The 25047-nt window shown below is 42.7% G+C and overlaps 1 protein-coding gene across 1 annotated transcript; it reads right to left on the reverse strand.

The window, feature by feature from the left end:
- Positions 1–1327: 1327 nt before the first annotated feature.
- LOC103224230 (acidic mammalian chitinase-like) lies at positions 1328–7313 on the reverse strand. The gene is made up of 11 exons (XM_007977593.3): positions 7289–7313; positions 6814–6843; positions 5610–5811; positions 4878–4934; positions 4617–4782; positions 4248–4372; positions 3943–4066; positions 3100–3285; positions 2472–2591; positions 2215–2356; positions 1328–1563 (listed from the first exon to the last, which is right to left on the reverse strand). Exons 1-11 carry the CDS (start codon positions 7311–7313, stop codon positions 1328–1330), a joined length of 1413 nt encoding a protein of 470 aa, XP_007975784.3.
- Positions 7314–25047: the final 17734 nt, after the last annotated feature.

Raw genomic sequence — 25047 nt, forward strand, 5'->3', positions numbered from 1 at the left:
TTTTTTTAAGTTAAAAAACTTTTTTGACTCTGTGAAAATAATAATAAAAATAAGAAAGTGAGAGGTATGGAAAGAATGTTAGATTTTTATCTCCCATACCTCTAAATAAGTATATGTGGGTTTGAAAACATAATTTCAGCTTCTGTTTTCCATAATCTTTTATTCTTAATCCATTTTTTTGCTTCCCTTTAACACATATAAGACAGGTTTTTGTATTCTTACTGTTTTCAATTCTTACCTTTCCATTCTGTCTTAAACCTACTTCACTGAGGCTTTTGCCACTAAATTGTTTACCAACTCCACTTCCGTCAAGTTTATCAATGATCTACAGGTTGTTAAGCATAATGGTCAATTCTCAGACTTCATCTGACCTGACCTAAGTAGTATTTGACAAACTTGATCACTTTCTTCTCCTAGATATGTTTTTTTCCTTGGTTTTCCTTCTACCTCATTTAGCCCTCCTTTTTTGGTCTTCATTACTTGTTCCTACTCTTCTCTCCAGCCTCCCTCTGAATGCTGAAATGCTCAGGGTTTAGTCCTTGAATGCTTTTCTTTCTCTGTCTCCCTTAATGATCTCATCTAATCTATTTACTTTAAATACAAACTACCTCTAAAAATGTTATGTCCAACTATCTACTCCACATCTCCACTTAGAAACCCAGTAACAATCTTAAATTCAACATGTCCAAAGTTGAACTCCTGCTCTTCTTTCATAATCTAGTCTACTTTTAGCTTTCTCCATTTCAGTTGATGGTAATTTCATATTTGTAATTTCTTAAGCCAAAATGTTGAAATTATCCTTGGCTCCTCTTTTTGTCTCTCACTCTCTACATACAACCCATAAAGAAAACTGCTGGCTTAACAAATCTTAAGAATACAGCTGAAATGCAATCACCTCTGACCACTTCTACTGCTGCTACTTTGTTCTAAATCTGCACCTCTCCCGTGAATCACTGCAATAGCCTCCTAATTGTGCATTCTCAGCAAAAAGGGCAAATCAATCATTTTAAAATGACATTTGTTTATGGGTCATTGTTATCTGAGTCTTACATTCTTGGGCTCCCCACTTTCGTCTGAGTACATTTTGAGAATGAAGGGATGATGTCTTTTCCTTTAATCCCCTTGCTTCTGCTCCCCAACGCCCAGGAAGAGCAGTGCATGCTGCAGGCTTGGGGGCTGGTGGAGCAACTGTATATCATTGGGAAATAGGGATTAATTACATCTAAGATCCTACAGTAAAGAAGCAGAAGCCATTGTACAGTAATGCTCAACCTTTTATTGCACAACAACGTCTGCGGCTGGGTGAGGTGGTATCTGACACATGTTATCACCAGCTGCAGCAGGAGCAGGAGGCTTCGAAGACAAGGCCAGCCTGGCAGTGCTGAATGAAAGTCTTTCCATTTGCACAATTGTAGAAGGCATTCTTGTCATTGGGGTCAGGGTACAAGCCATCGGCCTTGTTGGCACAGAATCCACTATCAGTGGGGCTACCACTGTGGCTGACACTGCCTGTGACGGGTGCCTCAGTAATGGGAGTAATGGGTTGGGGTGGAGCTTTGCAACCTGAGAAGGGAAAAAAAAGAAAAACAAATCCTGAACCTCCTTGCTTTTAGCCAGTGATACCTGATGTGTGAGAGCAAATGCCCTGGATTTTGTTCTTGGCTCCTCCTTCTATGTCTCTGCATATTTCAGTCTTCTGATCTGATATATCCTTCCTACTCCACTCACCCCTTTGCTTACCAACTCCTTCCTCATCCTTCAAGGCACAGTGCATTTTTTCCTCCTTACAGCTTTCTGAATGAAATTTTTCATTATCATGAACTCACGAGAAGGTTGCTTATTCTTTTGAGGGGCACATTATCACATAATATCTTCTGTATTGTTGTCTAGCTTTGCAATTTTTGTAAATCCAATTTCTCTCACTAGATTGTAAATTCTATAGAGTAGATATGGATATTTATGCATTTGGATTGCCTGTGGTACCTACAGAGCACTGTATATGTAATAGATGTTCAACAAATTGCTTGTAAAATGAATGAAGGAAGGAAGAAATGGTGAAGAGCCCTGTTTGTTCTTCACACCATTAATCAGTTGTTACCAGATAGGAATGGAGCAGTAGTCAATTGCTTGCGCAATGGCTCCCTGACTTGCAAGGAACCTTTGGAATTTCTCTCAAGTCTGAGGCTTAGTGTCCCTTCTCACTCCCTAACTCACTTGTACTCTGCAGGCCCAGAGCATCCTTTAGGGTGGTGATCAGAGGGAATTTTCCTTCGTTGCAGAAAGTGCCTGTGAAATCATCCAAGTCAATGGCCCAGACCATGGCACCTCCGAAGTTGTTCTTCTTTAGCCAGTCAGCCTGTGGTAATTAGAAAGGAAGTCAGTTATGTACAGACACCAAGGCTGAGCTGCAGCTCCAGGGCTATAATGGGAACATGCTCACAGGCAACAACAGTCCATAAGACACAGTCTACCTTGATTTGGAAACTCTTGGTGTTATCATATCCAAGCCACTCATTTCCTTTGTAGGCATAGGGAACATCCTCATTAGCCTCCCATACTTCAGTAGCTCCATTCTTCAGGAAGGTACAGATCTAACAGAATATAAGGAACAGGTCAAGAGGTAGGCAGTGTCCTTGTGGTGGCAGAGGTAAAAGGACATGGGGAAGGGGAAGTAGAGGAGGGTTGCATAAAAACTACTTGAAAACAAAGGTCTATGACTCTATCAGCAAATTTCTTAGTTCATTTGGGATTCTGTTTCTTTACCCCTTTTGAGTAATTTATTTTCAATGTGGGGAGAAACTCTTAAATCAAGGAATGCCCTGGCAGTCAGAAGTGTCTACAGATTGGTATACTCTCACCAATGAGAGCCTGCTTTCCTACACTCTCTGTGTTTGGAATGTAGCCTGAAAGGACCCTAGTAAAGGGCCAATTAAAGTGGTGCAACAGGGGGGCTTATCTTGCCTCCCTTCTAGAGAGTCACAAACATCCACTTTCAGCTCCAATCCAAGAATGATTCAAATACTGTTGAATATTGCTCATATTATTAGCTACGTGTACCAAGAGGAAGCCACCTTTCCTCTAAAATTTCTGCGTGTATACCTCATAGTAGGCCCAGAACCCAGACTCTCTGGTATAGGGCCCAGCAGGGCCAGGACCAGTGGTAGGGGCGCCAATTCCATGATCAGAGGGATTGCTCAGAAGGAAGGTATGTCCATAGGCTGGGAATCCAACGATGAGCTTCTCAGCTGGGGCCCCGTTGTCCTTCCAGTAGTTGATGGCATAATCCTGCAATGGTAGTGGGTTAGCTCGAGTTCTCACCCACAGCTGATGGCCTAGTGATTAATTATTAGCTAAACTTTTTTTCGATTTGGTTGTGCCCATTCTACAAAGTACTTGCAACATATTTTAGAGCATCACTGACATATATCTGTTAAAGTGGTAGGTCTCATTCTCAACTAAATTCTTTTAATAATGTGCAGGTTTTACATATACCCTTCATATAAAAATATATATGATGGAAGAGTAGAGCTTTTAAAATCATATTCCTGGTATGATTCATTAGTTAATGGCTGAAATTCTATATGATATACATGGGCAAGGGATTAGAACAGTAGAAAATGGGTAAGGCAAAAGGGAAACAGCAAAAGGGGAAAGGTGGAAAAAGCCTTTTATAATTTATTGAAATAGGAGCAGTGGCATATCATGTTCTTTTATTAAAAAGCAGTGCACTTGTTATGAATCTTCTTTCATATTAGGTAGAATTATCAGTATGGTGTTAGTAAATAGGGAAGATTTTTAGTAAATGAGAGCAGTTGATTAATTATGGCAGCCTAATTCCCCATTTGAGAAAACCACTAAACTTATGATGCCTTTTGTGCCTGAATCTCTATGTGATTTTCATCATCATCTCTGGTCTGCACTTGCATCTGTACAGGGACTCACCACATTGAGGTAGGCATTGCTGCCAGTGTCAGTCGGGTATTTGTACAGGGGGCTGTTCTCTCCAGTGTAGCCCTCCCAGGGGCCATGGAGGTCGTAGGTCATGACATGGATGTAGTCCAGGTACCTGAGGTGGGGTAGAGGATTTAAAATCATTTCTGATGGTCATTTCCCATACCTGTGCAGGCACAAGGCACCACTTCCAAAGCCTCCTAAACAAGGTCCCTGAATAGCAAGACAGACCAAAGGCAAGTCTAGTCTGCCCGAGTGATATCTCCAGGGGTTTGAAGATAAGGCACATCACTCACTGCGACAGTTGGGGGATCTCGTAGCCAGATTGGATGGTGGAGATGCCAGCAGCTACTGCAGCAGTGACCAACAGCCTGGGCTTGTTGCTTTGTTTGGCTTCCTGCTCAAAAGCTTCACGCGTTTCCTGTACAGGAGCAGGAGAAAGTCTGTGAATAGTAACTTTAAGTTGACTTTCATGAGGTTCATGACTCTGAATTAAATTAACCTCTTCCATCCTTCCATTCATTCCTCAACATCCTTACTTGAATAGGATTTTCAGGTCCTTCACCCCAACTAAAATTGTAGGAAACTAGGTTTAAGGTCCCAGTGATCTTTCATGTGAGATGGGTGTATGCTTTCCAGTCAAAATGATCGGGAACTCAGCTCACCTGCACCAGGACAGTGAAGAGATGCTTGTCCTGAGAAGGGCTCCCACGAGAGCCAGGGTACTCCCAGTCAAAGTCTAGCCCATCAAACTCATACTGGCGCAGGAATTTGATGACTGAGTTGATGAAAGTCTGGCGGTTCTCAGAAGTAGAAACCATGGCAGTGAAACTGAGGGAGACCCAAAGAAGGCAGGGTGAGACCTTGGTAGTCCCAACACCTTGGAGTAAAATCAACCTAGGAAGGCATCTCCAAAAAGAACTTACGGAGCAGTGCCAAAGTTCCAGCCACCAATAGCCAAGAGAGTTTTCAGCTGACTATTTCTGAGGGAAAAGAAACAAAGTGTTTTATCAGAACAAATGAAAAGAAAGGGAAGGCATTTCAACATTCAGCTGCAATAGTGAGGAGGAAGCCAGGAAAGTGTCATGCAGCCTCTCATCCTGGTTTATCTTTGTTCTCATCCTTATTTCCTACTTAATGAATGTTGGACTAGGTGACTATGATTGGTAAGTTTCAATGTCTCCAGAGTTCTTTTTTTTTTTTTTTTAATATACTTTAAGTTCTAGGGTACTTGTGCACAACGTGCTGGTTTGTTACGTAGGTATACATGTGCCATGTTGGTTTGCTGCACCCCAATGTCTCCACAGTTCTAATTATTTCCCTAGGAGTGAATCTCCTGACCAAGGAGACTGAATGATTTATCAATGACAGCTTTGGATTGCTTCTAAGTAGAAGATTGTTCTCATCTGAGTCCACCAGTAGTTGGACTTGTAAGCTTCCCTTGGCAACTGAGGTGGGATTTAGCTGGCAACTAGCTTCTGTGAGCCAACTATTCCCCTTAATATTAGAGTCATTCTTGTACTTGAAATAATAAGAAAGCTGAATTTACCTGCTTGTTGGCCTGTTTGGAATTTCAGCCTGAAGTCAGCTGTGGAAGATCTTGTTTAAACTGTCCTTGAAGGTTAAAAGACTTGAAACTCAGGTTTTCTGTCACTTACTTGTTTTTCAGGCCATTGAAAGCTTGGTAGAGAGTCACATCATTCCATTCGATGGTGGTGATCTTGTTGTTCTGCATCCCAGCAAAGGCGTAGATCAGGTGGGTACAGAGGCAGGGGTTGATGTCGTCAGGCATGAAGCGCCCCAGGCCTGGCCGGTACTGGGCCCAGTTGGAGAAGTAGCATGTCAGCTGGTAAGCAGAGCCTGTTACCCAGAGGAAGAAGGTAAGAGACAAGCTCCCTAGTGGTCACAGATTTCTTTGCAAACCACAGATTTCCAAATGATTTCCCTATCTGAAGTCTCAAAGGAAAGGGGAAAAGTCGATGTAAGAACTTCATGTTGCAGCAAACCTATAATTATATAATTTGCACGCAATAAGGAGCAGGCAATTCAGGGCTGAAGACATCTCTTAGAGATAGCTCTGTTCCTCCAAGAGAGAATTGAATAACCTTAGAAACCAGTGCCTTTAGCTGAAATAGAACTTTAAAGCTAGCAAACTATGATTTAGATGTATTCTGGCTCCCTTATGTGGGAATTAGCACTTACGTACCAAGCATTACTCTGAGAAATTTACTTATATTTACTCATGAATCCTCACCAAAACCGTGTGAAAGAGGTACTATTATTTTTCCCATTTTACCCATTTGGAAACTGAGACACAGAAAGGGTGATAGTATAAGTCTGTTTAGCCCTTTTAGATGTCTCCCTGAGTAATTTCACCCAGGGGGTAGTGAGTCATCCACCAGGAGCCAAGGGCCCTGGCTACTGGTTCAGATTCTGCCATGAACTCTCTATATTACCTGGGTCAGGTCATATGTCTTATCTCTGCCCCGGTTAACTAGTCTGTGAGATGGGGTGGTAATGCCTTTCCTGTACACCTCTTAAAGAAGAGTTGTTTTAAAACTCAGTAAGATGACAGATCTTAAAATGTTTTAAGAGCAGAAGACACCATGTAGCTGCCTCACCATATTAGTTTTTATTGTTAACACGTATTCTTTAAGGCGGCCATCTAGTTGGTTTCTGCTTTGGGATTTTTTTGGTCAATGGTATTAATCCTTTAAACTTGGTTAGGGAATTTCGAATTCTCTAGAGAGTAGTTAATAGTCTCTGCCTGATGTGGAAGGATACAGGGCCATACTGAGTTTCTACATTATGAAGAAGAAAAAGAAGAACAATATAGTGGTTCATCCCAAAAAATATACATACCTATCTCAGCTGTCAGCACAAGGAGCAGACCTTAAAGCAACAGAGAGAAGAATGAACTGGAGGAATGTGAGCAGAGCAGCCTTTATACATTAGTAACCTCACTTTAGCAGTAGGAAACTTTTTCTATTTTTCATTCTTTTAAGATCCTCGGTAGAAGTCCAACCTACTGAGGCTGGCAAAGCCTTGGATTTGCCCTGGAAATCCACTCCCCTCTATTTCCATTCAAAAGACCATTAAAGGGTTAAAGTGCCATGAGACTTTGGGGCTTGGTGAAGGGAGGAGGACGGCAGGGCAGTGAGAAACCTATCACCAGGCAATTTGGGACTTTCCCTCTTTCAGTACATCCTCATACTTTTGCCAAAAGCAAAAATCTCAGATGATCTGGTTTAAATTTGAAGGTAAAAGAGTTTTAAAGGGGCAGAAAAACAAGAGGGAGAGAGTCGTTCAGAGGTACAGAGATGAGACGATCTCTTACCAGTGAGGAGGGTGAGCTTGGCCATGTTGCCTCAGTGGTAGTGTCTCCTTCATCCAACCTGCCATTTATACCCTCTTTACCCTCTCTTGTGCCTTATCAGATTCTCCTTTATCGAGATTGCCTCTAAAGTAAGTGTTGATATTGGCAGTACTCACAAAGCTCAAACCCATTTAAGAACCCATTATTGACAGGGAAACAATACTATCTTGATTTCGTTTAACAAGAAGAAAAGATTGGGCTCAAGCCCAGGAACCACACTAATAAGCTCCATTATGGAGTAGCTTATGTAAATCAAATGGCTTATGTACAGTGGACTATATTCTCCATTTGGATAGTGAAGCAACTAATTGGCTATTTCACCCACTCTTTGTCAGGCAGAAGCATTGAGTGACTTTACATTCATTTATTCTTTGCAGTCACTCATTCACTCATTGTAAGAACAAAGTTTCCTCCTTAAGCAAAGGCTATGGAGGGTCATTACCTACTCTGTCTTTTTGACCTCAAATCATTACCTCTTTTCCTTCTGTGGATTTTTCTACTTCTATTTCTCCTACCCTTTCCCAGCCCTCTACCCCTGAAGTGGCCTTCACTTGGTTCTTCTCTTCTCAGGAGGCTCCTTTCCTTTTTGTTACTTCCTTGGATTCAGCCTGCCTCAGCCTGAGGCAGGGTAACATACCTGACCACCAGACCCTGAGCCTGATGGCTGACACTTTCCAGGTGGTTCTTTCCCCTAAGCCAGCACCTCTTCCTGTTGCCCACATTTCTGTGTGTGGTTCCAAATTTCTCTTGATCACTGAGGCTGTCACCACTCTAGTTTTTGTGATTCATACACTTCTACTCTCCAAAATCCATTGGTCACTGAAATCTATAGTCCTCTTCTATTTGGTCTTAGAGTTCCCCTTGTCCTTGGAATCTTCAATTCCTTTCCCCACCACCACTTGTCTCAGAGCTTAGCACTGTGACAGTGCACTGTAGCTCCCTTCTTTTTCTTCCAGATCTTTTCTGTATATGGCTCCAAGTCCCTGGAGTTGGGGGCAGAGTTTAATAGCTCCTTATTGCCTCATAGAGTTCTTTCTCCTTCGCCTGTCATCAAGACTCCACAATCTTGCCTCAATTTAACTTTCTGCCTTACCTTCTGCTAGCCTCTCTATTTAAATCTTGCATATTAAATTATACTATTCTCCATATTCAAAAATGATCTCATTTTAACCCTCCTGCTGAAACCATTCCCTCTGTCTAGAATACAGAATATTGTCCTCCTGTACCTACCTCCTACTCCATTAAAGGCCCACTTCAACTGCTTTCCCCCATGACACCTTCCCCAGTCATCACACCTGGAAGTGACCACCTTCCTCACCTCTACTTCTCTGGTATTTTGTTTGTACCATTTGGAAAACTCACTGCTTCTTTTTATGAACCATTGGTAGGGAAGACATGTGGAACCAGTAGAAAAAGCGACACATATTGGAGTTCAAATCCTTTCTACCTTTGAGGCTCAAATTCTTTCCATTGTTCATTTGGTTTGAGAAATTGGGACAGTTCCTTAATCTCAGTTTCCTAGTTTGTAAAACTGGGACACAAATGCCTACTTTGTATGGCAGTTGTAAGCATTAAATGAAATATTTGTAAAGAATCAGGTGCATAATAAACACTCCACAAATAATAATCATTATAGACTATCTGCACATGTACCTTGTCTTCTGTTTAGAAACTCTTTAAGAATACCAGTCCTCCAAAAAAACCCAATACTAGTCAAACCCATGTTAATTCCCATGTTGTACCTAAAGTCTATTTCCTATGTAAGATAGGACTTCTAAATAAACATTCATTGAGTACCAAATAAGTTAATTTTAGTAGGAGTAACTGTTGTATTTTACACATGAAAAAGCAGGCTGGCACAAGGGCATCTTTTGGGTAAAAAATCTTCTGATATCTTTAAAGTCACACCCTATAGAAGGATGTGTAGACATGCTGCCTACCTTAACACAAGTGCTAGAAATTATAAGATGGATTTTAATTAGGCCTTTTTGCAGTTTGAGAAAGATTGCTGTAAAGCTCATAGCCATAAGACAGAGGCACTGAGGCACTGTGTACGTTAGGAGCACCTGCAGGAAGGTGAGTAGTTTCACTCATCTTGTATTCCAGCTTTCCCAGATCACCACTGTTTTCTCCTGTGCCTCCCTAGTTGTGTTTTAGAATGCTTAAAGCCTTCCTTGTTCTTAAAAGTAAAATAGGTTGGGCACAGTGGCTTATGTCTATAAGCCCAGCACTTTGGGAGGCCGAGGCGGGTGGATCACCTGAGGCCGGGGGTTCAAGACCAGCCTGGCCAACATGGTGAAATCCCGTCTCTACTGAAAATACAAAAATTAGTCGAGTGTGATGGTTCATGCCTGTAGTCCCAGCTACTCGGACGGCTGAGGCATGAGAATCACTTGAACTCTGGAGGCAGAGGTTGCAGCAAGACGAGATAACACCACTGCACTCCAGCCTGGGTGACAGAGTGAGACTGGGTCTCGAAAAAAAAAAAAAGTGAAATAGGTGAGCTAGGGAGTGCTAGCAATATAGCATATGTAGTTCTTTGCTGGTGGTTGTAGATCCTAGATTCAGTCCTACCTTGGATATGTTTTGGGTTCTCAACCTGTAGTATGGCATTGAGGTCCTGACCGTAAAGTTACTCCTGGATCTTAAGGCTTTCAGGTGAGTTCAAGGAAATTCACAATTGTTTGTGCTAGTTCAGGAATGCGTCTGATTTCCTTGAAAGCCTACCAACCCTATTGTGTGGGCTCATGGAAAGCTCACAGAGCGCTATTAATATTCCTTTGTTCTGCCCTCTCTTTTAATGTTAAGAGCAGAACTCCAGGCTAAGATTCCAGAGCAGTGCTGCCCATATCTCTCAAGGAACTTGAAGGACTAAATATTACAGCAGTGGCAGGAGTAGATGTGAGGGTGGGAAATATAGCCTTTACCCCAAGTTTGGGGTAATGAATGAGAAAGCATCCCAGACTTGAAAGTCAGGAAATGCCTAGTGTGCACTCTCCCACTAACACGCTGTGGCTTTGGGAAAGTTAATTAAATATACCAGAAATATACCAGTAGTTACATTAAATATAAATGGGATAAATACTCCATTTATTAGCCAAAGATTACCAATGTGTTTTCTTTTTTAAAAATGTTCAAGCAAATGCTGCTTTTAAGAAAAATACCACAGGGACACAGCAAGGTTAAAATAAAAGGATGGAAAAAGTATGCTATGCAAATACTAACCAAAAGAAAGTAGGTATAGCTATATTGATATCAGACAAAGTAAACTTTAAAACAAGAAGCATTCCTAGAGATAAAGACATTTTATAATAGTAAGTGTCAATCTAATAGGGAGATATAAAAACTCTTAATCTCTATGTACTCATGAACATAGCTACCAAATATGGAAAGCAAAAATTGCCAGAACTAAAAGGAGAAAAGACAAGTCTACAATCATAGTAGGAGATTTCTAATACCTCTCATAGTAACAGAACAAAGAAAAAAGTCAGTAAGTGTCTCGACCTGAGCATGTTATTAATATTTGGCTTAATTGACATACACAAACATTACATAAAAATTTACACAATATGCACTTTTACGCAATCATTCTTTTCAAGTGCATATGAAGGAGTGATGGGGAAAGGGGCTCTTGTTTCTAGAGCACTCTCATCAGTTAAAGCACATACAGAGGAGAAATACTCTAATAAAGATAAAGAGTCTAGCAGATGGTACTTACGGTGTGAACACATGAAAGCTGAGAGTGTCGATTTGCATATGGGAAATCAGGTAGGAGATATTAAAAGAAGGTATCCTTCCAGTAAAAGATGAGTCACAAGTTAGAAGGAAGAAGGAGAAGAGGTGCAGATCTTATAGTTAGATGGTGCAGTTTGCAGTAAACACCTTGGGAATGCACCTACATCAACCTATTCATTGATTAATGTTTATTCATTTATTTAATAATTACCTATTGAATGCCTACATTGTGTCAGGTACCTTGTGAGTATTTGGCTATACTAGTAAACAAGACACAGGGCTTACCATCACTGGTGCAGATAGATAAGTAAGTAAAAACTTATGACCTAGTGAGTCAAACACTGCAGGGCAAGTTATCCTGGAATAACTATTACAGCAGGTGAAAAGGAACCCAGCCTAAGGAGTGGACACTCAGGCATCTGGATTTTAGGATTTCCAAGGGAATTGTTAGAGGCAGAGGGAGAGAGTCAAGGAAACACTTTTAGAGAAGATTGTTTTTATAATATTTAGCATTTAGCATTGAGGTACAGTAAAGATAATGGAGAGACAGGGGAGGGAGGCAAGCCCAGCAAAATGATAATGCAAAAATTCACCACTAAAAAGAATAAAATACTTCTGACATGCTGATGAGATGAAAAAGTGTCTGAGAAAGTAAAAGAAAGTGATGCACAAAAGAGTAGTATGTTTCTGAATATATAAAATATAAGAAACAGGTAATAATGGATTATTCTAGAAAATGGGATGCAGAACAAGTGTGGACAATTGTAAAAATAGTCACAGTGTTTTTTAGCACCTGGTATCAGGAGTTGCTTAGCTCGCCCCTTGAGTCTGGGCTAGCCTTGTTATTTGCTTTGACTAATAGGACACAGCTAGAGTAACATTGTGTGAGTTCTAGACCTAAATCTGAAGAGTCCATGAGGCTTTTGCTCATACTCTTGGAAAGCTTATACTGTCATGTGACCAGACTTACCCTGAGGGACAATGAGAAACATGTGGTCAGTCACTCCCAATGGCCTCAGCTGACAGCCAGGCAACCCCCAGAAGCAGAACCCACTATTGACTGCCAGCCAACCACAAACGCATGAGTAAGCCCAGCCGAGACCAGAAGTACCCGGCTCATCCCAGCCCAAACTGCCAGCCCACAGAACTGTGAGCTAAACAAATTGTTGCTGTGTTGATTTTACCTTAATTTTTAATTTTCTGAAATTATGGTTAAAAAACACAATAAAAATGTTCACTCTTAACCATATTTAAGTGTACAGTAGTGTTAGCTATAATCATATTATTGTGTAACAGATCTCAAGGACTTTTTCTAACAACTAAATTTTGAGTTTTCATTTTGCAAAATGGAAACTCCGTACCCATCAAACGACTCCCAATTTTCCTCCATTCTCCAACTCCTGGCAACCACAATCTTACTTTCTGTTTCCGTGATATTGACTAGTCCAGACCGCTGATAAAAGTGGAATCATACACTGTTGTCTTTTTGTGACTGGCTTATTTCATTCAGGATGATATCCTCAAGGTTTATCCATATAGTAGCATATTACATTGTTGCCACTTTAAACCATTATATTTTGGGGTAGTTTGTTACACAACAAGGCTTAACTAACACAAAAAGGGTGATCTCCAAGGGTCTGATTGATTATGTCTGGGTTGAGGACTTCACTAGTACCTGGTGAAAATACTGGTCTAACTATTAGTTGAGTGAAAAGCTAGAGAAGACTTACAATCCAAGCCTTGAGCCACATGACAGATATATGAAGCAAAGTAAGGCCTATGAGCTTTATCTTCTACTCCAGTTTCCTAAACTGTTCTTCAGGATTTTATTAATGGGTGTTGTGTTTATGATGAAAAGTGTTCTTTGAGTATGTTGGAGAAAGGCTGCATATAAGATGCCTCTCTTAGAAAATCGTAATTCACATTATATTGAGAGTTCAAAGTCCTCCATGCTTAACTGGCATATCCCAAATATGTTTAATCCATAAATTTTTCCCCTAAATCTCAGGTTACCCTGCAGAACTCAAGAAGAGGGGATATAGTAGGCAGTGCTTTCCAAATGAGTAAACTATGAAACCCTTTTGTCATATATAGTATATATATAGATATCTTAGAGTATATAGTTGAAGAAACATTGCAGTTCTGTCCAATAGAAAAATAATGGGTGCCACATCTGGAACTCTAAATTTTTTAAATAGCCACATCTAGAAAAGTAAAAAGAAACAAGTGAAATTAATGTAATAATATATTTTATTTAATCTAGTATATCTAACATGTATCATTTCAACATGTGATCAATATAAAAATTACTGAGATAGTTTACTTTTTTTCTCTCTAGTAAATATTCAAAATCCGGTGTACATTTTGCACTTATAATACATTTTAGTTTGGACTATTCACATTTCAAGTGCTCAGTAGCCACCTGTGACTGGTGACTACAATATTGGACAACATAGTTCTAGACAGATCAGTAGAAAGCTGAAACCTGCCTTTTATATAAGTGTCCTATAGGTTTGCTTTGATTGATTGCATTTTTGTTAACTTGTAAGTTCAGGGGTACGTGTGCAAGATGTGTGGGTTTGTTACACAGACAAACGTGTCATAGGGGTTTGTTATACAGATTATTTCATCACTCAGCTGTTAAACCTAGTATCCATTAATAATTTTTCCTGATACTCTCCCTCCTCCCACTCTCCAGGTTCTGATAGGTCCCAGTGTGTGTTGTTTCCCTCTCTGTGTCCATGTGTTCTCATCATTTAGCTCCTATTTATAAGTGAGAACATATAATAGGTATTTGGTTTTCTGTTCCTGTGTTAGTTTGCTAAGGATAATGGCCTCCAACTCCATCCATGTCCTGGCAAAGGACATGATCTCATTGTTTTTTTTTTTTTGAGATAGAGTCTCGCTCTGTTGCCCAGACTGGAGAGCAGTGGCGCGATCTCGGCTCACTGCAAGCTCTGCCTCCCGGGTTCATGCCATTCTCCTGCCTCAGCCTCCCAAGTAGCTGGGACTACAGGCACCCACCACGACACCTGGCTAATTTTTTGTATTTTCAGTAGAGACAGGTTTCACTGTGTTAGCCAGGATGGTCTCCATCTCCTGACCTCGTGACCCACCCACCTCCCAAAGTACTGGGATTACAGGCGTGAGACACCGCACCTGGCCAAGCTCCTTCTTTTTTATGGCTGCATAGTGTTCCATGGTGTATATGTACCATATTTTCTTTATCCAGCCTACCACTGGTGGGCATTTAGGCTGATTCCACGTCTTTGCTATTGTGAATAGTGCTGCAATGAACATAGGCATGCATGTGTCTTTATAAGAGAATGATTTATGTTCCTTTGGGTAAAATACCCAGTAATGGGATTGCTGGGTCAAATGGTGTCTCTGTCTTGAGGTCTTAGGAATCACCATGCTGTCTTCCACAATGATTAAACTAATTTACACTCCCACCAACAGTGTATAAGTGTTCATTTTTCTCCACATTCTCACTAGCATCTGTTATGTTTTGACTAATAATAGACATTCTGACTGGTATCTCATTGTGATTTTGATTTGCATTTCTAATAATCAGTGATGCTGAGCTTTTATCATATGATTGTTGGCTGCATGTTATGTCTTCTTTTGAGAAGATTCTATTCATGTCCATTACCCACTTTTTAATGGGTTTTTAATAGGGTTGTGTGTTTCTTTCTTGTAAATTAATTCAAGTTCCTTATAGATGCTGGATATTAGACCTTTGTCAGATGTATAGTTTGCAGAACTTTTCTCCCATTCTGTGGGTCGTCTGTTTACTCTGTTGACAGTTTATTTTGCTGTGCAGAAGTTCTTTAGTTTACTGAGATTCCATTTGTCAATTTTTGCTTTTGCTGCAATTGCTTTGGCATCTTCATCATGAAAGATTGGTGGTGTTTTGGACTTACGCCCTCCCTTTCTTTTAAGGGATGCTATAGGGAGCATTCATATGTAAAAACAGACTTTTGTGTTTACTGTGAGGATGTTGATCCTTGGATTATGCAGTGTTTTGGCAATAAGAATCCTGCAGGGAAGCATATTTCTGGTCTTTCAATCTAAAATAGTTGCCTGTTTGTTTGCTCTGATTTTCTGCACATTATAAATTGTGTAACTAATTTTATTTCTAATTTTTCATGGACTACCAGAAATATAAAACCAAATTTGTGGCCCACACATAGCATGAGTATAGGATAGCATTTCCCAAAAAACAGGTTGAGTTTGTTACTAGCTTGCAAAAAGCTAGTGTTACTTGAAACATTTTGTGAAATGCTGCTGCAGCTGATGGAACTTGTCACACCCAAAGGATTACTCTGATAGCGATCAAAAAACAAAACAAAACAAAACAAAAAACAAAAAAAAAACGGAGTGAAGTGAGGAACTAGAGATAGAACAAGACTGAAGCAAGTATCATTGGGGTTGGGGTGGGGGACAGTGGGCAAGTCTGGGCACCTGGTCCCACAGACTTGCCCACCTCTGATCTGGACAAATAGGACTTCTCAGTCAGGAGATTTAAAGACTCCAGGTGTCGCTCATCTGCTCCTTTTTGCTGGAGACGGTGGTGACCACCCCGCTTCTGCCCCGGACCAGGCAGTGCAGGGAAGGGAACTCTAGCGGCCAGTGCCAAGTCTTAGGAATCAGGGCCACGCGATTGCCAGCGCCACCGAAGGTCTGCACTTCCCTGGTGAGTTTCCCAGGACAGGTGGAGCGCTCCCTCCAGCTCCCTCCAGCCAGCTTCGTGCCTTGGGGGATCCTGTGTAGTATTTCACTTGGATTCTGGCCAGCCTTTGTGTTCCTCGGTAGTTCAGGCCACCTAAAAAGTGTTGAACGCCCCTCCAGAGATTTTGAAAAAAGTTGGCAACCTTTAGCTTTGAGTCACCCGGCCAGTGGGTAAATGAAAGGCGCAGATAGCCGTACGAATGGTGAATTGCAGGACGACTTGATCTTGGACACTTCAGACTCGCTGCTACTTTCAGAGTGTGCCTTACTCCTAGGGACATGGATGAGGGCCCGCCCCACCTTGTCGCACCCGGCCGGTTCCTTCAGTGCCAGCAAGAGGGAGGCCGACTTCCCTTCATCGCCCTAAGTGGAGATTTTGGCGCCCCCGCGCGGTCACCTCAGCTCAGCGCTACTGCAACCGGACATCCCCTGGCGAGGGGTCGGAGCGGCTAAACACAGGCGCTCGCTGGGCACTCAGGTTGGTTTCTTTCTGGCTGGGGTCCAGTCATACACGGGAGGAATAGAGCCACGGTGGCTGTTGCGGCCCCGCGCGGGGCGACCCTCACCTTGTCGAATCCTTCAGGCAGGCTGTGTGGGTGTGAGGTGGCTCCCGGTCCGCCTTGCCCTGGGCCACCCGGCACTCACCGGTGGGTCACCACTTGGGGGTGATGCTCCATCCATCGGTAGAGAGGGCCGGGGGCGCAGCGGGGGCAGCCAGGCAGCCAGGGGGCGGCGTCACAGATGGGGTGCTTTGAAGAGAGGGAATCCTGAAACTTCAGGTGGTGCCACCTGACCTGCTCCACCCAGCTTTCCCTCGGTCCTAAGGTCCAAACGCTGGAGCCTGGGCAAGAATGAGAGGTGGCCTCCAGTTGCAGTAGGGCCAAAGAACAGCAGAATGTGCGCTAAGGTCCTGGACACCGAAGCCAGACAGCCAGCTTCGAAATGCATTTTCGAGCTGTTTGACCTTGGTCAAATCTCTTAGTGTCTCTGTCAGTTTTCTTACCTGTAAAGTGGTCATGTAAGAACCATGACTACCGCATAGGGTCATTATGAAGATTCCCTCGTTCACAGAGTGCTCTGGACAGGGCTTGCTCACAGTACTGTTGTTAAATAAGTAAAGCGGCAGGAAGGAGGTTGGAGAGAGGACTGGGGGAATACCGAGGGTGACTCCAGCTGGTCTTCCTCCCCGGACTAGCCAGGGCAATAAGATAAGGAGCCATCAGGGTGTGGGGATTCTCAAGATGAAGATAATCCAGACACACATACAAAGAGCTGAAGTGCAACCCGCAAGTATCACAGGGGAATCGAGAAACCCTTTTCCAGATCCACTCGAATGGCCATGAAATATATGCAAAGTATGTCAGATTTGCAAGAAATTAAATTCACGTGCTCTTTTTGTCATTAGTCACCTTGATCTTAGACTTTCCAGCCTCCAGAAATGTGAGAAATAAATATTTGTTTTCTATAAATTACCCAATTTGTCATATTCTGCTATAGCAGCATAAAAGTACTAAGGCATTTAGAAGGAACATTGTTTTCACATAATGTTATGTTCCATCAATATTTGAATTCATATCACCATAAAATAATTAATTTTGGTGTTGAGCTATTTAACTGAATTTAAAATAGCGTTTATGATAACATCAGATGTCTCTCCTTTAATGAAATGAACCACCAGAAAAGCTTTACTTTTGTTTCATAAGCTATGTGAAGAAAATGCAACCATCCCATCATTATTTGAATAACTATCTTATCTGATTTTCTATTTGGAATAACTGATGACATTGATGTTAACTTGGTATTATTTAAAACCTTGGAAAGTTGTTCTGCAAGTAGAACTTGACTTTTATATATGTGCACACACACATACAAAACCTGGAATAGAAAAAGAGAAAGGTTAACTTGAAGCATCAGTCTTTTGATCTACCTAAATGAAAATTTATGTTTCACTTAGTGTCTTAGTCCACACAGGCTGCTGTAACAACATGCAATAAACTGGGTAGCTTATAAATAACAGACGTTTATTTTCCCCAGTTCTGGAGATTAGGAATCCAAGACGAAGGAGTGGGCAGATTCGGTGTCTGGTGAGGGCCCACTTTCTGGTTTATAGATGAAAACTTCTAGCTGTGTCCTTCGATGGTGGAAGAGGTTTGCTAGCTCTCTGGGTTCTCTTTATAAGGCCCTCAATTCTAAGCACCTCCCATAGGCCTCATTTCCCAATCCTATCACCTGGGGGTTAGGATTTCAACGACTTTGGGTGGGGACACAAACATTCAGACCATGGCACTTAGTAACATAAATAATACCTTTGGCAACTACTTTCGTGAAATCGTCATCTTTAGGCAAAATCCTCTTAAAATCATGATTTCTTTTGAAGTAGATGCTGATGCTTCTTCAGCAGATTTATGTCTTTTGGTTTTCGTGCTGCATCAAACAACCCCATGGTGGTTGGTAAATGTCAGCCAACATCTTGCGAAGTTATACATAAGTTATATAATCACCATCAACTTTCTTGGAAAATGGAAATTCATTACTTAATTTTTTATTATGTAGACATTTGAACTTTAAAGCTCATTGCTGACAAAAGCATTTATTTGCAAAATAAAAAGTGTTACCAAACAACAAAATAAATAAGTGATTGTAGATTTATACTACACAATAGATGATAAAGCCCTTGTAAGAAGAACATTCAGACTACTCTCTACAAACTCAGTGGAATGTCTTCTTGGTTTCTATTAATATTTCCCTGTTTATATTCTGCATACCCTTAACCTATGATTACCCACTGATCCTACCAACAGGTGGCCTGATGGCTTTATGCATCTCACAGGCCATGGCACAACTAGCTGGTCCACTAAGGGGCTAGCAGGAGCAGCAGTCCTTCACCAGTGCTGGAGACCAGAGGCAATAGCTATCTCTAGCTACTTCTGTCCTAGCACACATCAGTTTATTAGCAAGCACCCAGCAAGTAGTCATTGAAAAGGGGCTGTGTTTGTTTGTCAGAAAAGGGCCAGGAAAGGAGAGGGGTTATCTCTGGTAAGTGTTCAGATTTAACCACATATTAAATAATTCTGTTTATGAAACACAGCAAAAAGTAGTATAAAGTGGAGGGGTATAACTTCATGTCCTATAACATCAATACAATAGTAATAAAAATACTTTATAATAAAAGTTTTAAACCCACACAATTGCTAAATGAATTGGACACTGGAACTATAGTTAACCGGGACTTTCCTGAGAAAACGGAGTTGTATAGACATCCTGCTCATACTCCAGCTAACCAGATGGGAGGCACAAAATAAACTTCTGGGGATTCTGCTTACTGATTATGACAGTTTTGTCAAAATGGTATAATCCACAGACTCCCTTCCTATTCACCAGTAAACCAGTTAAGATGGCTGGACAAAGAGGTGTCTCCCTTGCTTGGTGAGCTGCATTCTTCCTGCCTTCTGCAGCATGGCAACTGGGGAAAAAGCCAAGGCCAGGCTCTGGAGGTGGTGGGAGAAAGAGGACCTCTGACTCCTGCTGTAATGTGGTTTTCCTTCTAGCTTTCTTGTTGCCTTCCCTAAGGGTATCGAAGGGTACGCTGGAGCATGGTGTGGCAATAAAATGATAATAAATGAATTTGTTTTGAAAATGAGGTAATCTTGAAATCGTCAGCAGTGGTCTTTTTTGCTAACCTCGTAGGTGTGGAAGTGGTGTGTGTAAACTAGCCCGTGGTTGGCCCATCATGCTGTGTCTGTAAAACACAGGCTTTCTTAGGGTTGCTTGCCATGGAGGTGGGAAATGAGTGAACTTCGTGAAGGTAGAGCTCCTGAAGAGGGTGGATCCCGTAAATTAAATGTTCCAAGTCCAGCCACTCTTCTGGGTCCTTCTGCAAGACCCTTTGGAGGCGAATTTGTGAGAAAGAATGAGGCTTTATTTTCTCTTGTTCCTTAGAGCCTATTTCCTCTCTCATCCTCCTTCAGGAGGGGCCCAGAGTACCAGAACTTCCCATAGAGATGCTCAGAGAGGTCCCAGGAACCTGTTCCTCCTTCTCTCTCAGCCTCAATGTTTGGGCATCTCCTGGGAGCTCGTGGACAATGGGGATTAGGGGGTGGCAGTAGGCTGTCTTTTACTTGCAGGATAGTATCACACAGATTTACAAATCAAAACAGACAACTTGACATTCACATGCAAAACTTCCCTTTAATCATCCTTTTGTCTTACAATCTCCAAGGGACGCAACAGGTGAATAGCTTATGCCCAGTTACAGCAAGAGCAGCTGGTATCAAAGACCAGGCCTTCCTGACAAGCCTCCTCATAGGTGTGCTCATCCACACAGTTGTAGAAGGCACGCTTGCTGGTGGGGCTAGGATACAGACCGCTGGACTTCCCAGTACAGAATCCACTGCCACTAGTGCTGCCAATCCCAGGTGCTACAGTGACGATGGGAGTCAAGTTGGTTCCCAGGGTAGAGGTGGGTACTCTGCAACCTGAAGAGAGAAGGAAAATGGTCCCCATAAACTCAGGAGAGGACTCCTTTCCCAGGATTAGTGTCATGTCTCTAAGGTCACTGTGGGTTTCTCTCAGTGCACATCCTACCTAAACCAGTGGTTTAATGCTCTGAGCCTGAATCGAGGATACCCAAGTTCATAGCCCAGCTCTGCCATGAGCTATGTGACCATGAAAAATTCATTAACACTTCTCTGAGCCTCAATTTCCTCTCTGAAATGATGACATAATTGTATTATCTCTTAGAATTATTAGAAAAAGCATTTTCCAATGTGCATGCTATATAACATAGTAAGTCATATAGCATGCACATTGCTTTTATTTGTGAGTAATTATTAGTTTTTATTATTATATATTATATATTATGTTATATATATAAGGCATATATAGTATATAAATATATATCATATATATAAATATATATTATTATATTATATAATTATTAGCTTTTATTTGTGAGTAAACTAATACACCTGGCACCAAGAGTGCCTATGAGAATTACATGAAATCTAAAGAACCAGCAGGCTTGACACGGAGTAAAGATCCAATGATCAGCAGTAGCTTTCTCCGCAGCTTCCCAGCCCCTCTTGCTTCCTGGACTTGCCCTGTTCTCGGGGCTGGGATAGAATCGTGTTGAGACCATCTGTAGCTCTGCTCCCCACTTCAGGAAAGATGCCAGCTGAGCCCCTTTAGAGTTCTCCTTCTTTCATTTCTTTCCTCATCTTGTAAGTTTTTAATCCCTTGCTTTTTTTTTTTTTTTTAACTCTGACCCACAAAGTTCATAAAAGCTGGAGCTGAGCAGCAGTGACAGGGAATACAGTGTTTGTGTTCCCTTCCCTACCCAGGCTCCAGCGTGTTCAGTTCACTTTATAGAAGCTTCCCTGAGTAGCCCTACAGAGGAGAATCCTCCAGAATATTGATAGGTCCCCTTTTACTTGCCAGGCCTGTCACTCATGGCCTGCCTGCTACTAAGTCTGCTGGGTCTTGCTTTCTGGGTTCTAAATGCCAGTTCCAACAGGACACACTAGGACAGCTGGAAGATCTGGAGGAGGCCTTGTTTGAGGTGAGGCTGGGAGGAGCTCTGGTCTTCTCTTCTTCTTAACCATGTCTAGTTTGTTATCTCCTGGCTGGTAGGTCATCACTGCTTACGGGGTGCGGAGACACCAAGCGCGGATTTGAGTGCATTCGTGAGAGGGTATTTGCCTGGTCCACAGAAAGTGCCCGTGAAATCATCCAGGTCAATGGCCCAGACCATGGCCCCTCCAAATCTGTTCTTTAGCAGCCACTAAGCCAGTGGGAGAGAACCAGGGGCACTCTGGGGTGTCCTTGCACAAATGCAGGGAGCAACTCTAGCAGGATGGCAGGAGGACCATGATCTAGTCATGGAGAGGAGAGACTGGGGGTGGGTTTTGAGGAGGCAACTTTGAGGAATTCATTAACGTTTTTGTATGTACAGAAGGACTGTAGGACTAAGTCATGGAGGATAAGTCTTGGCCCCAAGCAGCTCTTTCCCCCTGCCCTTTGTTATCACCCACCACCTTCTGAGAAGGCGTCTGACAGCTGGAGTTTGGGTGGGTTGAGTGCTATAGAGACATAAGGCCCTTCACACAGCAAAGTACCTGGGCAAAGCGAGAGGGCTCTAGATGGAAGGTGTAGGGTGAAGGGCCCGGGGATTGATAAACAGCAGTCATGTCCTCCCTAGACCTGAGCATAACATTGCGGACCAGAGCCTCTATCACCTCCTGATTAGGGCTCAGCCTGTGTGAATTTGCCATGAGCAGGAGATAGGCAAAGGAGAGGAAAAAACTCTGTGGTCTACACTTTATCTTTGGAGTGGGGAAGAACACCTGTGTCAGGAAGCACAAATCAAAGAGCTGCATGAGGACCAGAGAAGAGCAGGGGAGGGGGCCAAAGGAGAGTCTCCAGGGGTAGGGGGAAGGAGAAACTGCAGGAGTCAAGGAAAGGAAGGAAAAGGAACTGAAGGGGTTGCTCCAACTGCCAGGCTCTGTGGCTGGGTCACTGGCTCACCCTGAAACTTCACAACCTCCCTGTGTTTCTCCTCACCTCCCTCAGGTCTCCTGGGATTGCAATTCAAGGGCAGCTGGAGGGCAGGTCCCCCACCTCTCCCCAAGCATGCATTAGGAAGAGTGTGGAGGGTCCTACCTTGAGGGTGAAGCTCTTGGAGTTGTCATACTCCATCCACTGGTTCCCCTTGTAGGCATAAGGCACCTCCTGGGGGTCATTCCACACCTCGGTGGCTCCTTTCAGGAAGCAGCAGAACTGGGGCAGGTACAGAAGGAGCAGTCATAACTCAGAGGGGCCCTGCTATTCTCAGGCCACTTCTCTGTCCTCCCTCCATTTCTTTTCTAAGATCCACATCCCAGTCCATTCCCCTGTGCTGGAAATAACAACCTGGTTCCAGTGTCACCCAGCTCCCCGCCCTGCTTTTGTCTCGTGGGACAGTGGAGTGCACTAGCTAGAGAGATGACACATGAATTCAGTCCTTTGTCTGCCAATAACCTCATGTGTAACAATGGACAAGAAGCTTCTTTGTGCCTCGTGTCCTGGTTTCCTTTTGAAATGAATTTGACTGGTCCTTTTGTTTGAAAGAGTGGAGTCTCCAAAGAGCTAATAAGAGGACAGTGTAGTATAATGGGTAAGGTCTGAGATTCCGGAGCTGCACAACTTAAGTTTGAATCCCAGCTCTGCCACTTACTAATTCTGTGACCTTGAGCAAATTGCTTAACCTCTCTGTGCCTCGGTGACCTCTTGAATAAGATGGGGAGAAGGCAGTACCTTATTGTTCGGTAAATGAGATTATATATAAAAATCACTTGGAGCACAACCTGGCTCTCTGTTTGCACTCAGTAAGCATTAGCTAGTTCTAGTATTAAAGATGCATATTTACTTTAAAAGGTTAACATTTAAGATGTTTTATCAACTTTTCACTCTTCCCTTCTCTCATTGCCACATATATTCAGAGCAGTCAGCAACAGAGTACCCTCTACTGGAAATCAGAGTATAGACTCTCTCTCCATTGACATATCTTCAACCTTGAGAACAGAGAGAGTGGGTCCTCTAGGCCCTCTGAGGACATTACCTCCAAGTAGGCAAGGGTCCCAGCCTCCTGTGTATAGGGCCCAGCAGTCCCAAGGCCAGAAGTGGGAGCATCCAGGCCATGATTTGCTGGATTAGTGAGAGTGAAGGTGTGAGCATAAGCCCCAAAGACCACTATCAGCTTCTCAGCAGGGGCACCTGGGCTCTTCCAGGAGTTCACTGCATAATCCTGGAGGCAAGATAAGGAAGGTATCATTAGAAAGCAGCTGAGCATGTACCCAGAGGCCTTAGAATAGTCTAGGTTTTCTGCCCAATTCCCTAGTGTCTCTGGGTATAGCATCCAGCCAAACCCCTTCCACAGTTCAACCTTGTAGAAAGGAAAGGAATGCTGCTCCTTCAAGAATGGATTGACCAAAGGGTCAAGAGGTCCATTGCTTTAGTAGCAGGGCCCAGTGTTAGCCAGAGATCCTCTTTTTCTTCATACTGGAGTTCATTTGGGGCATGACTAGTGTTCAGCTGTGCATCCACTTGTCTTCCCAATGGGCTTACTACAATGCTGAGAGTTATTTGTGCATGGAGCAACGACTGGGAGATTTTCCCATATCAATTTTTAAATCCCTGGTTGAAATCTCAACTGAAATGACATCTAGCCCATTTAGTCACCTACTAATCATTAAGCAGACTAATTATTACAGCTGCCTAAACCACACAAATTAGGAAGAAAGAGGCTGGAAGGGAGGCAAGGAAGAATGGGAAGAAGATGGATCATGAAATGTGCTCCTAGCATAAATGGAAAATATATTTTTTAAAATCCCCCAATGTTTGGGATTATCCCAAGCCACTATTCTGCTTCCTTTTTTGTGAAAGATGAATGGATACAATCAGTCATAGGGACAGGGAGGTAGAGAACATGAGCTGTCCATCAAGTTTCTTGGCCTCCTTTGCAGTCTGGGGCCGGGGATCCAGTGACAGGCTTTGAAGATGTCTGTTAGGGCTGGCTTCCTCACTCACCATATTAAAGTATTTGTAGTCTTCCTAGTCATTAGATCCTGCAAACGGGAGTGTCCTCTCCTAAGAAACCCTTCCAGGAGCCCCTTAGGTCACAGGTTATCACACTGATGAGGTCCATGTACCTTAGGTAGTAGGGAGAGGGAACAGGAGGAAATAAATGACCCAAGAGAAATCACTCTTTCTAACCCACTACCCCTAATGCTCCTAGTCCCAAATCAGCTGATTGCAGATTTGCCAAACAGCCAAATCTGCTGTTTGCTACTTGGCAATAAGGATTCCCTTATGCATTATTATTCTTTATTCCATTCTCCCTCACCTTCTTCTCAAGAGCACCTGGAATATAATAGGCACCCACACCATGATCACTATCTGGCTACACTCAGACCTTCAGGACTTGTAAAAGCTTGAGACTCAATTAACCTTCTCCAAATGGCCATTTACCCTCGAGAACCTTGGAGATAGACTTAGAAACAAGGCCAGCATTCATACTGGCTCCCTCTGCCTCTTCCTCAGGAATTGGGGTCATTTCATTCCTCCGAGATAGAGTCCTCTCTATCCTGGGTACCTGAGCATTGGTCACTGGTATCTGGGCATTTGACAATGCCTGGGGAAGGTCTAAGGGTCACTTAGCTCTGAGTATGGGCTCCTGGGTTTGCTTACCTTGACATCTTGGGGATCTGGTAGGCAGTCTC

Source organism: Chlorocebus sabaeus, chromosome 20, assembly GCF_047675955.1.
Source record: "Chlorocebus sabaeus isolate Y175 chromosome 20, mChlSab1.0.hap1, whole genome shotgun sequence".
Classification (NCBI taxonomy): domain Eukaryota; kingdom Metazoa; phylum Chordata; class Mammalia; order Primates; family Cercopithecidae; genus Chlorocebus; species Chlorocebus sabaeus.